The sequence below is a fragment of the Wolffia australiana genome, chromosome 19 (genome assembly GCF_029677425.1).
Source record: "Wolffia australiana isolate 7733 chromosome 19, ASM2967742v1".
NCBI classification, from domain to species: Eukaryota; Viridiplantae; Streptophyta; class Magnoliopsida; order Alismatales; family Araceae; genus Wolffia; species Wolffia australiana.
The window spans coordinates 9,696,258-9,711,202 of NC_135853.1; the positions used below are offsets into that span (position 1 = coordinate 9,696,258).

At 43.5% G+C, this 14,945-nt stretch overlaps 1 protein-coding gene across 5 annotated transcripts in view; it reads right to left on the minus strand.

The window, feature by feature from the left end:
• GALK (Mevalonate/galactokinase family protein) overlaps nucleotides 1-14,945 on the minus strand; it is a 34,867-nt gene that overhangs the window by 14,243 nt on the left and 5,679 nt on the right. For 3 of the 5 annotated variants that reach the window (XM_078590545.1, XM_078590543.1, XM_078590544.1), the window contains exons 4-6: nucleotides 14,212-14,306; nucleotides 14,034-14,122; nucleotides 4,399-4,467 (exon numbers count right to left, since the gene is read on the minus strand). In XM_078590545.1, the coding sequence (XP_078446671.1) occupies nucleotides 4,399-4,467; nucleotides 14,034-14,122; nucleotides 14,212-14,306 (253 nt within the window). Of the gene's footprint in view, nucleotides 1-4,398; nucleotides 4,468-14,033; nucleotides 14,123-14,211; nucleotides 14,307-14,517; nucleotides 14,874-14,945 lie in introns of all 5 variants that reach the window. The other 2 variants (XM_078590547.1, XM_078590546.1) reach the window with 1 other exon arrangement.

Sequence of the window (14,945 nt, forward strand, 5' to 3'; positions counted from 1 at the left end):
TCTCTGACGCCAAACATTGGGAACATTTGATGTATGTTTTACAGGTGCTCTCCAACCATCAACTTTGCATCATTCCAAAGAAGTGTTTCTTTGGCCAATCGAAGCTCGAAACTTGGGCATCGGATCTCTGCCAAGGGGGTAGCCACCAATGCGGGGAAGGTTGAAGCTGTCCGAACATGGCCACTGTCCCAGACTATCGGACAGCAGTGGGGATTAATGGGCCTATCAGGCTACTATTGACCCTTCATCACTGTCTATGCCTCTCTTGCTTGGCCCTTGACACAATTGCACGAGAAGGAGAACTTCAAGTGGTCCTCCCAGCAAGTGTTCGACAGCTTGAAAAGTACCCTGTCGTCAGCACCAGTGCTAGCCCTCCCAGATTTTGGCCAACCATTCACTGTTGACATGGATGCCTCCAAGGAAGGAGTGGGCGTCGTTCCACTCCAGCATGAGTGACCCATTGGTTTCTTCAGCCAAGCACTCCATCCAACAGCACTGACACACTAAGCCTACAAAAGAGAACTGATGGCCATCATTCTCGCAGTTAAGAAATGCCGTCACTACCTGATGTTTCAAGCATTTGTCATCCGCACTGACCAATGAAGCCACAAGCATTTATTGATCCAAGGGGATTACCACCATCTTCTCGCTAAACTCTTGGGTTATCAATTTTCACTCCAGTCGAAGCAGGCAGTTTGAACCAGGTAGCCGATGCACTTTCATGCCAATCATCACCACTGGACGTCCGGGTTTCAGTATCCACATGGACCGATGTCGCGGAACTCCGATGAGAGGTGGAGACTGATCCAAACCTGCTGACAGTGATCCAGCACCCGAAAGTCAAGGAAAAATTTCTTGTGTCAACAACATGCTACTGTACTATGGTCACCCCCTGGTACCCCCCGAATCTCCTCTTATCCATCGTATTTGGCAGAATTTCACGATGGCGCTGTCCGAGGACACTTAGGTTTCCTCAAAACATGCAAACGGGTAGCCCAACAATTGTATTGGTGCAGCATGAAGGACATTAAGAATCATGTCAACCCATGCCCCCCTGAGATGAACTACACAGGTTCATCGACCAAATACACAAATTAAAGAATTATCCATTCGGAGAACGCGAAGATTCCTCTTAATGTAATTTAACATACTCGATTTTGAGAGGGCTTGCTTTATAAATAAACAGCAGTCCAAATTGTCATCTCTTTCTCCAGCAGGACTCCTACAACTCTTACCGAGTCCCCAGAAAATCTGGGAAGACATCTCCATTGATCATAATGAAGGATTCCTAAAATCGGGCGGAATAGACAGTATCCTAGTGGTCGTCGATTGCCTCATCAAGTACAGCCATTTTATTGGACTGCACTACCCATTTATAGCCCGAGACATCCCTGACAAGTTTGCACGTGAGATCGTAAAGTTACATGGCGTCCCGCGCACGATTGACTCGGATCGTGGTAGCATCTTTTTAAGTCACTTTTGGAAGGAACTTCACACATGAAGTACAGTTCAATGTACCACCCCGAATCAGACAGTCAGACCAAAGTTGCCAACCAATCTCTCGAGACTTACCTTCGTTGTTTTGCCAGGGACCAACTGAGGAAATGGAGTGCATGGCTCCATTGGTCAGAGCTCAGTTACAATACCTCCTACCACTGCTACATTAAAATGTCTCCATTTCAGGCAGTTTATGGCTGAGAACCACCAATGCTCATACGTTATGGCAGTCCTGCAACACCCTTGGATGACCTTGACCGACTGCTGCAAGAGCATAACCAAATGCTGCCATTACTTTGCCAATACCTGGTCCATGCCTAGGCCACCATGAAGACAAAAACTGATCACCACCGGCAACACACCGAGTTCAAGGAGGGTGACATGGTCTGCCTTATAATGAAGTCATATCGCATGAGGTCCCTCCCCGCATTCTCGAATGAAAAGTACACAGCCAAGAATTTGGACCCTGTAGGTCACCCAGAAGCTTGGACCAGTGGCCTAGCACCTTGAATTACTGCCTGAAGCACAGATTCACCCAATGTTTCACATGTCGCAATTGAAGCGCACAGTGGGCCCAGCAGAATGCGTTCAACACCTTCCCACCTGACTCATGTCAGAGAATGAATGGCAGGTCACTCCAGCACAGACCGCAGCCTTCTGAACCTTTTGCTCACAGCCTACAAGTTCTCACACTGGGAGAACCTGCTAGAATTTGAACCTACCCGGGAAGTCACCGACAAGTTGTGGCATCAATTCCCTGACTTCCAGCTGGAGGACAAGCTGGTCACGTTGGGGGGGAGTCCTGATACAATCTACACCCGCACCTACGAAGGCCGGCCTCGACCCACCCGACATGTCTTTGGACCGGCTCGGACAGGCCCAATGACCAGACCTTCTTAAGGTGTGGCCAACACCAGAGAATGCAGCTTTTGACCATCAGAAGTGATTCATATGCTGTGCATCATTCCGCCATTCACTCGACGTGCCAACCCTGTCGACCCTTCCACTCTCTCTCTCTCTCTCTTCTCATGTTCTTCCTCCATCTCAAACTCTCCAAATCTCTTCCTCTCTCAGACGAGTGCGAGTACATAAAATCTATATTGTCGATAGAAGATACAAGAGTCGTATCACGAAAGCATGGAGACTAAATCCCATTCAATCAGGACGTCAGACAGAAGAATGCAACACCACCAAACAGCTGCAGGCCAAAGACTCAACTAGGCAGATGTTACGAATCTTCCCCGTGTATACAAGAAACGAGCAAGAAAGGCGTAACAAACTTTGGGCGGGAAAGACGCTCATATAAATAAAGGCATTAAAGCAGAAGGGAGGGGGAGGGAAAAAGACTGGAAGTTCTGGCGAGAGATTCTCCACCAGAGGCGGGGAGGGAGCCGATGTGGCCGAAATCCCTTTCTACGTATTCTCTTCTTTTCTAATCTTTTTGATCTTCCTGGATCTCGAGAGTATTGTAATTCTTTTGGAAGACATTGGTCACTATTCAAGCTACACGTTCTTTGGTTTCTGGACTACATTGTTGAGATTCGTAACAGCAGATGATATCACTGATGAATCTGCAGGTAGAAGATCGCCTTTTAGACTCAAAGCTCTGGTACAAAGCTGTCTAAAATACCTGGCATAAAGCTATGCCTAAAGCTTTTCAGAGATGAAGGGCGAGCAAGATGGATACTTTCCTAACTGAAAGGATAAATCCCTGGGACATTTCAGGTCTCAGATATTTTCAACATTCTGTCTGAATATAAAGTTTTTATCGATAACCTACATTTTTTTAGACTGCATGGATGCTGCTAGACACCCATATTGGATAAAGTACAAAATAGAATCGGTAAGTAAGCGCCATTGCATACCTTATGCCGTGTCTTTATGATACGACTTGCAGCATCGATGAATAGATAAATGATGAGATGAGAAGAAAATATAGAAGGTAGCTCGCCGGGTGGCTCCTCCCTCCGTGACGGCACTTCCCCCTCCGGATCAGCAGGCCTGCTCCTGCTGCTCCAGCCTTTCTGCGGTCGTAATCGTCAGCCTCCAGATTCAAGAAATGCCCGATTCCCCCTCCCGCACCGGTTACCTCTTATTTTAAAATGGTTCACATGTGCTAGGACTCGCACGTGTGTTCTTGTTGGATAATTCATTTTGTAAGGAACGTAACACTTTCTTACTTGTTTATAGGATTTTTTTTGAAAACAAATGTTAGGCAGTCACCCTACAAAGCGATAACCACCCAAAGGTACATGTGGAGAGAGTTAAAGCTCTCCTCTTACATGGTCAACCCCTCCCTTCTCTCTTTACACCTCGAGGGAACCATGATGCTATGAGGCACTCGACCTTGTGTGCGAGCCCGTCCTTGGACACCTGGCGCCCCCTAAATATTGCTTCGTGACCTTCTAATATTGAGATCTGATTATAAACGGATTGGACAAAGGTAGCTCATTTTGGGCATAATAGGGTACCAAAATGTAACCTCTACAGAACTCTTCTGTTTCTAATGAGAGGCCACATTGTACAATTATTATTCTTTCTCCGCCAATATGGTGAACCTGAGCACTCCGATAGTGGCGCTCACAGAAATGACACAACCCATACTCAGCTGCTACTCAAACTGTAGGGTACAAAATCAGTTTAGGAAGAGGATTACAGCCATCAATTAGACAAAGGGGTTGAAGAACACTTTTGAAAGATATATTGATGGTGGATTTGGACATCTTCCTAAACACACAACCTTCTTTTTCTCCAGGCCAAATTTTTCTACTGAGAGGATCATCTTCTCGGTTCATTCCCTTGCCTCATTCTTTCAAAAGTCTACTCAAATATCTACACATCTAAAGCGAGACATAGCATTTCAAAAAATGTAAATATATAATGAAATTGACAGATTATTACCTGGTCCATACCACCAGACTGGGTCCCAATGTGTCGTTCACACTCACAAGTAAGTTGTGCTATTTCTTTCTATTGACAACAAATAGGAGAAAAACATTATTAGTAACTTAAAAAATGCCAACTATCATTCAAGAAATAAAATTTGCATAAAGTATCAGTATGTTACGCACCAAAAGGGTAGTCAAAATAAGCTGATGGTAAATGTTCAATGATGTACAAGGACGTTTTTGTCATACAAGTCTTCAAAAAAACAAATAACTATATTCCCCCCTTATGATGAAATTCCTGGTTAAATTAAGTGCATGGGAAACATATTAAACAAATAAATCAATAGATGTCCATGACAACCACAGCTCCACATGATCGATGAGTCATCTACTAAAACATAAGATACATACAGAATGAACTGTTTTTTTTTTTAATCAAATAAAAGGCAGTCACCCGAAGAGTCATTAGCCACCCGAAAAGTACATGGGCCCTAGAGTCCGTGTGATACATGCTTAACCACTCCTCTCTATTCCCCCCTTGCGGAAACCATGCCGCAATGAGGTTGTCGACCTCATGGGTGAGTCCGTCCAGTGAGGCCTGCCTCCCCCTGAAAACCACATCATTTCGATGTAGCCATATTCCTCAGAGCACCGTCAGTGCGCGGCCCCTTTCCTCTTTTCGTCTATTTCCATTTATTTGCATGGATTCCCAAAAGGCCTCAGCTGATGTCGTATTGATTCCCAGATGTGTTTGAGTAGCCCAAGTTGATCGTGCAAAAGGGCATGCAAAGAACAGATGGTCACAGTCCTCTTCTCCTTGCGTGCGAAAGATACAAATCGTCGGTATCTCTGGGAACAACCGTTTCAGGAAGGCGTGAGTCACCAGTCTCTTGCGGTACAGTAGCCACCCGAAGATCTTTACCTTTAGGGGGGCTTTTAGGCGCCATATAGCTTGGCACGTCGATATGGCCGTTTGGTCCTCATTCCCTTGGCAGATCCTTGTATAGACTTCTTTTATTGAAGAAAAGTTTAACCAGGAATTGCCCCATAATGAACTGTTTACGAAAAATATTGAAGAAAAGTTGTAAAAACCGCAAAGCCCTATCCAGGTTACGGGATAAGAGATGTTGACGATGACAATTTCCTCATCTTCCCACATCATCATTGAGATCATCCACGGCTAGCATATGGATGATGATATTGCCATCATTGTCCTGAGACAAACAAATGACAAGGACAATGATAATTCATCACTGTCCCATGGTCATTACCCGCAAGGATGACCAACCCAAACCAGAACCATCCAAATTCACCTCTGTAATTTATAAATAATCACACAATCATTCATAATTCTCCCTATAATGGATTTACTGGTTCACTGTTGATAAGTTCTTTTCAAGAAAGTATAAACAAAGGAGACTTAACCGCACAGGCAGGTCCATGTTAACCCGAGGACACTAATAGGGTCAACGACCCTATAAATAAAGACCAGGACCAGCTCACGGGACAAGCTTATTTTTCAAGAAAGGTCGGTTCCCGTCAAGGAGCGCAGGAAGGGCGGGAGAGCAGGAGAAGCCTGCGTCCAGAAGGGGAGCAGGAGATCCTGGTTTGATAATCTCTTTACTTTTTCTACATTGTATGCTACATTGTCTGCATTGGTGGAACTCTATCTCGATCTATCAGACAATTAATCCAATCTGATATATTTTGACTCTCATCTATACAAGGAGAATCCTGTTTGATTTCTTTTCTCCTAGATCCTATCAACTGTGTCTCAACCTCAATCTTCCAAAATGTGCCTGAATTAAACAAAAGAAAGTGTGTTCCACAATTGTCGACAGGGTTCTACAAGGAGAGGATAGGGAAGATAGAGGGAGGACAGAAGTGATTTCGTGTGAGAAGGAAATGAGGTGGAAGGGGGATGAGTGTAAAAAGGCTCCCAGAGAGACAAAGCCGCTAAAGGCTCTAAGGGTTGAGGAAACTTGCAGAGCCAACCCTGACTGAGCTAGTATAATGGTGACGAGGGAGAGAGAGAGAAAGAGGGAGCTTACAGTTACTGGATTACTTCCCCTCCCTGTGAGACCAAGAGCGTCATATGATCAGGGAAAGGTGATCAGGGCCTATTGGACCTCCTTGATTCCGCATGTTCCATAGATGCACGAGGGAATCACATCAGTTATGTAATAAATTTTTCTCGAAGTTAAGGGTAAGCTAAATATTGGCACGGAGTATTTAGAGAAAATCATGCTGCTAGCCTGTTTTATTAGTTTTTGGACATCAGATTATCCATCAAAGATCATTTTTTTGACCAAAACGGGAAGAGTTTCAACAAAGAATTGCACAATATTTTTTGTGATACATTTGACATACGCCGTGGCCCACTCAAGCTTTTCCACTCTCGCTCTCTCCACTTCTCTACTTCTGTTCTCCATATGTACACTCAAGACATTAAAGATACAGATTAACCCTAATGACCCATATCCATTATTGGGGAGTAACTTTTTGGACCACTTTACTTTATTGAGTTACAGACCTTCCATAAGCGGTAGGAACTGAAATGTCAGGAATCTGATCCGACAGAATCTCCTGTCGACAAAAGATTTCAGAAATCTCCATTTTTTCATTTTTCATGAATTATTGGCTCTGCCAGTAGCCAGAGAATTTCAGTTTTTTGTATTTTGAAGACTTTCCAGCTCTGCTAGGGCCGAGGTCTCCCTTACGTAATTTCTAAGACCTGTCCCTGCAAACCAGGCATGGCAGAGGATGTGAGATGTGCTGTCACATATCTCCTCAACTTTTTGCATGCCTTCTCACTTTTTTGTGGTTTACATACCACCCCCCTAATTTACTCTGTCCTCACTGAATAGGCTTTTCCCCCGTTGAGAGTTTTTCTCCTTCTCTGAGCACTCTTTTAGCTGTTGGAGTTCTTCATTAATGCTGTTGGATTCAGGCACACCTCCCTTGTAGACTCACAAGTTGTATCCAGGTGCTTGTGGATTCAAGTGTATCTGTTTGGGTCGCTGGTTCTGTTAATTCAGAGCCCAGTGCGGATCAAGGCTTTGTGGATCTACTTTGGTTCATGGTGAAAGCTGTGGCAGTTTTTCCCCAAGCTTGGTGCATATGATTTCTATGCTCCAGCTTGAGGGGGTTTGAAAAAAAGTATCAAAGATTTCTTGTAAACAGGCTTAACCCAGCTTATAAATCTCTTTCCCCCTCTAATAATCAAATGCTAGTGCTTTACAACATTTAGAGGAAGCTTTCAGGTATCATAGTTATTTCAGAATTGTCACAAAAAAAGGTTTTTGATACAAATCCACAGCCATTCTGCTTAGCAGCCATGAGTGAATATTGACCACTTCAGAACTCCATGCAGCATATTTGGCATCTGAGATCCAACGAATATTTTCTAAGGTGGCCTGTTAATACATATCTGTTAGCTCCATGTTAGCTCCACTGGCCCATTGGGCTCCCATAAGTGACTGCTAATAACCCAAGTCTAATGTGACCGTTGGACTCTCACGGTCATGAGATGACCGTTGGAGTCCAACGGGTATTTTTCCTTCTTGTTTACACGGCTATAAAAGCCAATGTACTACACCGTGTCTAGGTTATGCTTTTGATAAGGAAACACGAGTTTATTTCTTGTTCGCTATGACTCTCTGAATCTCCCTCTATTCTCCCGATCTCACATGGTATCAGAGCGGATCCAATATATATTTTTTTTCCGAAAGATTGAAAGCCCGTGAGAACTTTGAGACTCTCTCGCGGAACCCTATTCTCCGAAGGAAATCAATCTCGTCAAATCTACGACGCGTTTCTGGCGTCCTGTGCCTACGGAAATCGTACCTGTTCCTGTCCGTGGAGCTGTTCTCGGCGGAGTTCTGCGTCATCAACGTCATCAATCGTCATCAACGAACCTCCGACGCCAGATTTTCGTCGTAGAATTGCTCTCGGCAGATTTCGGCAGCTTTCGGACGGAAAATAAGCCAGATTTCGGCCGTAGAAACTTCTCGACGGTGTTCTGCAGCTTTCCTCAGCTGGTGCCATATCCATTCGGCGATTTTCTTCTACTTCGGGCACTCCCCTTATTTCAGACGGGAAGCTGCGCCCGACGGTGTTCTGCAGTTTTTTCTCAGCTGGTGCCATATCCATTCGGCGATTTTCGTTTACTTCGGGCCGTATTTATTAGGCGCACGCGTCTCCTTTGAGCAATTGTCGTCAACTGTTATTGACCGGTAATTCTCCATCTACCCAACTTTGTTTACCAATTGCTTAGATTCCATGGGAGGCAAATCCCGGTCAAAGATGTTGGAAGGGGAATTAGAGGCGTCAATTTCTACTACCAAAGAGGCAGATATTACAACCCAGAACAGGTTGATACTACCTGATCTGGATATGAAATATAATGGGATAAATGGGCAGAAATGGGTTACCCTTGCTCAAAGGTCTCTCAAAGCTGCGTACTTGGGCAAACACCTAACGGAGGATGCTCCTTCAGAGATGATCGAAAATTATATATTTGGGAGTCGGAGGAGGCCTTTATTGTGAATTGGATGATACGGAATATGGAAGAAGAACAAAGAGATGACTATATGCTTATAGACTGCGTTCGAGATCTTTGGGAAGAAATTAATAAATCATGTGCAGAGACCCACAGCGACTTCCGCGTTTTTGACCTCCGGGAACAGGACCTCCGGGAACAGGAGAGAACACTGAAGCAAGGCAGTATGTCCATATCCTCATATTCAGCAAAGCTCAAGGCTATTTGGAGAGAACCAGATCTTCTCTGGCCCACTGGAGATAAGAATTCACCATCCTATCTCCGAGAGGTCAAGTTCAGAACACTCACCTTTTTGATGGGTTTAAACTCCGAATACGAAAATTTACGAAGTCAACTGCTGCATCGAGAAAGATTTCCGACACTAGCAGAAGCTATCTCCGAACTGCAAGGAGCAGAATGGCAGAGAAAATTGACGCTTAAAGATGAAGAATCTACTACTCCGACCCCTGTAGCTCACCTAGCCAAAAGGGGTGAGCCACGACATAATTCAAGCTCTGGGGCGCCTCCTCCACAGACTCCTAAAGTAACTCCAAAGGAAGGTAATCCTCCAGAACCACTTGTTTGAGGCTATTGCATGAAGGAAGGCCACGTAAAGGACTGCAGGAAACTGGCCTGGAAGGAGGAGCAGATCCGAAAAGGCCTCTGGGTGCCCAGAGACCAGAAAAAGGCATATGTTGCAAGTGAAGGGGGAGATCCCTCCACCAAGAAGAGCATGATGGGGGAGACATTCAAAAACTCATCCAATCCGAGATGAGTAAGATTCTACAGAAGATGAGCTCCACATCATAAGCCAGATCAGGTGAGCACTTTGCTTTCACTACTTACAATAATGTTAGTCCTATATCATCATCTTGGATTTTGGATTCAGGGGCGACAGATCATATGTCACCCCAAAGATCTCTTTTTCAATCCTATGACTCGGTTTCCAGCAATCATAAGGTTTTTACCGCTAATGGTGGGATTTTAAGAGTTGAAGGAAGAGGGACAGTTTTTATCAAAGGAGTACTACTAAAGGATGTTTTACACGTACCTGAATTAAAAGCAAACTTACTTTCCCTAACACAGTTGGTTGTTGATACTGGATGGAGATTTACCCTCGACTCCGATTCTTGTTTTTTGTGCATAAAGGACACCGGGAAGAAGATTTCGTCTGTTAGGCAGGAAGGGGGACTTCTCCTACTAGACGGCCAAGAGGAGGATGATAACCAAAAGGTGGCCTACAACACCAAGAGCGATGAACGGTTCATCCTCCTCCATCGGAGACTAGGACATCCTTCATTTTCCCTTTTGAAACATGTATACCCCAACCTGTTTAAGGGGATTATCATTGACAATCTGATTTGTGAGTCTTGCAAATTTGCCAAACATAAAAGAACTGTTTTTCCTGTTTCAAATCATAGATCTTCCGCTGCATTTGAATGTGTTCATAGTGATGTATGGGGACCTTGTTCCACCACTGGCCTCTTCCAGCACAGATGGTTTATTTTGTTTGTGGATGATTTCACCAGATATACGTGGGTGTATCTACTGAAATCCAAATCTGAAGTTCCATCAATTATTATCCTTTTTTGCGAAATGATAAATACTCAGTTTGGAAAAAAGGTGAGACAGCTAAGGACCGATAATGCTAAAGAATATTTCTCCGGAGAAGTAAAAACGTATCTAGGCGATAAGGGAATTGTGCACCAGTCATCGTGTGTGAATACTCCTCAGCAGAATGGTCTCGCTGGGAGAAAAATTGGCCATACCATGTCTGCAGCCCGAGCTCTTTTATTTCAAGGCAATTGTCCCAAACAATACTGGAGTGAAGCCGTTGCAACGGCCACACGTCTCATAAATCGCACTGCATCTAGAACTTTGAATTTTTCTGCCCCGATTGATCTTTTGTCTTCTGAATTTCCTCATTTATGTCTAAGGACTAATCTGCCAGCCAAGATATTTGGTTGTATTGTGTATGTACATGCTCATCATGCAGGAAAGTTGGATCCCAGGGCTCTAAAGTGTTTATTCCTGGGTTATTCTTCTACACAAAAGGGATACCGATGTTATCATCCCAGCTCAAAACGCCTCTACGTCACAGCAGACGCCTCCTTCGATGAGGCAAGGATGTTTTATGATTCCGAAAGCAGGTTGGATGGCAATCTTGACCTAATGGTTCAGGAGCTCGGCGACAATGGGAGTCAAGAGATCTCTGTACCACCCAACATGAGTCAGCGGCATATGGCAGAACCTTTTTCCAGTCATACTCAAGATGAGGAACCTCTAGCTGCCTCAGAAGGTAGTCCAAGAATTGATGAAGCAGTTGATGAAGATATACCCGGCAACAATGGCTGGTCTATTGCTATTAGCAAGGGTGTTTGGGCATGCACACAGCCAAAGCGGTATCCAGTTGGCAACTATGTTTCATATACTCATATTTCTCCTGAGTATAATAAAATAATTCAAGCTCTAATGACCGTGTCAGTTCCACAATCTCTTAAAGAAGCTATGTCGTCCAACGAATGGAAGAATGCTATGGATGAGGAAATGGAAGCCCTTGAGAGAAATGGCACATGGGTAATGGGTCCTCTCCCAGCTGGAAAAAAGCTGGTCGGCAGCAGATGGGTTTTTACTATTAAATATCATTCAGATGGTTCAATTGCAAGGTATAAGGCTCGTCTAGTTGCCCGGGGATATACTCAGTCATACGGTATTGATTATCATGAAACATTTGCTCCTGTCGCCAAGTTAAATACTATTCGAGTCTTAATTGCTTTGGCAGCATTGTTTGATTGGAAGTTGTATCAATATGATGTCAAGAACGCTTTCTTACATGGGGAGTTGGAAGAGGAGGTATATATGTCACCTCCTCCTGGGTATTCTTTAAGCAAAAAATTGGGTGATGTATGTCATCTCAAGAAATCTCTATATGGTCTCAAACAATCTCCTCGAGCCTGGTTTGGAAAATTTTCCAAAACCATGCTATCTGCTGGATTTTTTCAGAGTGAAGGCGACCATACTTTATTCATCAAGCATAGTGCTCAAGGGAAGATATCTATTCTTATTGTCTATGTTGACGACATTATAATCACGGGAAATGATGCGGATGAAATTCAGCGCCTTGAGACATATCTCACTAGCTCATTTGATATTAAAGCTCTTGGTCACAACCATACTTATTTCTTGGGTATCGATGTGGCATATTCTAAGACAGGGATTTTATTGTCACAACACAAATACATCTTGGATTTATTGCGGGAAACTGGTAAATTAGATTGTCGTCCAGCTGCTACCCCTGTTGACATCAATGTTAAGCTGAAAACTGAACAGCATGACAAAGATGCTCCCGTAAACAAGACGTCGTTTCAGAGACTCATTGGCAGATTATTATATCTCAACCATACTCGTCCTGATATCGCATTTGCAGTTAACTCACTGAGTCAGTTTATGCGTGACCCCCGGGAGTCACACCAAAGAGCAGCTGATCGAATTCTTGCTTATCTTAAAGGTTCTATTGGGCAAGGCTTATTGTTTCGAAAGGGCGGAGAACCTAGTGTCGTTCTCTACACAGATTCGGATTATGCTGGCTCGTTTGAGGATAGCCGATCCACCTCGGGTTATTGCAGCTTTCTTGGAGGGAACCTGGTCACCTGGCGTAGCAAGAAACAGAAAGAAGTCTCCCTCTCAAGTGCTGAGGCTGAACTCCGTGCCTTGAAGAAGGGCGTTTGTGAGGGCATGTGGCTCAAAGACCTTTTACAAGACTTACATCTATTCCCTGGGACAGGGATACATCTCTATTCTGACAGTAAATCGGCCATTGCCATGGCCAAGAATCCAGTCCAACATGAACGGACCAAGCATGCCAGAGTAGCCCGCCATTACATTAAGAAGAGCATTGATGATGGGTTTATTGTCCCACACTATATTCCTACTCTGGAGCAAGTTGCCGACGTTTTCACCAAGGGCCTCCCTGGCCCTCACTTTCAAACATTGGTGTCCAAGTTGGGCATGTTCAACATCTATACCCAACTTGAGGGGGGGTGTTAGCTCCATGCTAGCTCCACTGGCCCATTGGGCTCCCATAAGTGACTGCTAATAACCCAAGTCTAATGTGACCGTTGGACTCTCACGGTCATGAGATGACCGTTGGAGTCCAACGGGTATTTTTCCTTCTTGTTTACACGGCTATAAAAGCCAATGTACTACACCGTGTCTAGGTTATGCTTTTGATAAGGAAACACGAGTTTATTTCTTGTTCGCTATGACTCTCTGAATCTCCCTCTATTCTCCCGATCTCACAATATCCAATCAGAATCAGTTCAACAAGTTGACATTCAATGCAGTATGTTCTTACAATCATTTCTGGAGTCACTAGAAAAACCTGAAACAGCCTATTGCTATTACAAATCAATGAAACAGTCACAAAGGTTGAAATTGAAGACTCATTATACTGTGTATCTAAAGCAATATTTATCTTCTTTTCTGCTAGAATCTTTTGGTCCTTTTTTTTAAGAATGAGAAGCTCTTGACCTAATATGATACATCTAATGGAAGGATTGTAGGACTTTTTCAATCAATGACTTCCGCTATATTTGCAGGTGACTTGTTGCCTGAAATAACCAAGCACTGATTCCATGTTATGATATCCCATTTTTTCCATTGCTATGTGCGACATTCCAGCCAACTCAATGGGATAAAAGAATATTCGAAGTATAACTTAATGATAAAATATTTCTTATTAAGGACTTGCATCACACTAATTAGGGAACCAATACCCTTTAATACAAGACACAACAGATTGATAAGCAAGATCGATCAGTGTATTTACAAATTTTTATGCCTTAGAATATAAAAGAGAGAAATAAAAAGGGAACTCATCTTGCATGGTTTTAGATTATTTAAAGCTACAAAAGGTGCCAAAATCCATGCAGAAAAAACAAAACTAAGACAATGAACACAAGTAATTTTCAACCAAATCCCACCCTTCGACAGATTTAGTTAACAACAAAGTTCAAGCAGACCACCATTCCAAGGATAATGAAATCCAAAAAAGTTGACGATCCCTTCGCCAAGTTTATTATATGAGGCATTCACGGTTCTTAAAATACCTTTTTTATGCCTTCATTCACACCAAATACAGCCATTATAGCAATTGTCGATGAACAAACTAGCGCTGCTGAACTTGATAAACCAGATCCTGACGGAATAAGACTGCTTGTTTCATTAATATCAAGTGTGCTTCAGAGATAGAACGTCGGCATAGGCATTAATTATCAGTGAACAAACCTGTTGGGACCGTTCCATCAATAAGTACATCCAGACCAACCGGCTCACCAACACTTATTTTGTTCGCCTTTGCATATTCATAGAATCCTTTATACCTGCACATTTTATTTGCGTGCACATGCATAAAAAATGTATTCTGCTCTGCATGAAATAAGAGCAAAAAACACAGAGTACTGAACTAACAAAATTATCAGAAAAGATGAAGATTTTGAGCTCAAAGTGACAAATACATGACAGCATGCAAATGATGTTAATAACCCAAGACAGATCAATAAATATTTTTCATCAACTATGCATTGGATTTACCTTGGGATACCGAGGTAGATCCAAAAATTTGCCCCAAGCTGGTGAAAACGAATACTCTCCAATCCCACATTGGAAAAGAGAAGATGAAAACACTCAGACGGAAGCATTCGATTAAGGGGAGTTTGCAGTGGTCCGATGATACAAACCTGCGGGGGAGTATCGATGGAATGTATTTTGCCCACGATGTGAAACCCAAAGCACTTCCAGTTAAACTGTCCATCTTAAGGTTCAGAAAGGAGAGGTGAAGGGGAAGAAGAGACTGAAAGTTCCCTGGGTCAAAGAGGAGAACGGGAATGGCAAGGAGATGACGAAGGATTGCTGAGGTAAGGTTGCTGCTCTCTAGAGGATGCCACTCTCTGCAGAGAGAGAGAGAGGAAAGAGTCACAACCAGTTAGAATGAGGGAGAGAGAGAACACAGGTTACATTAC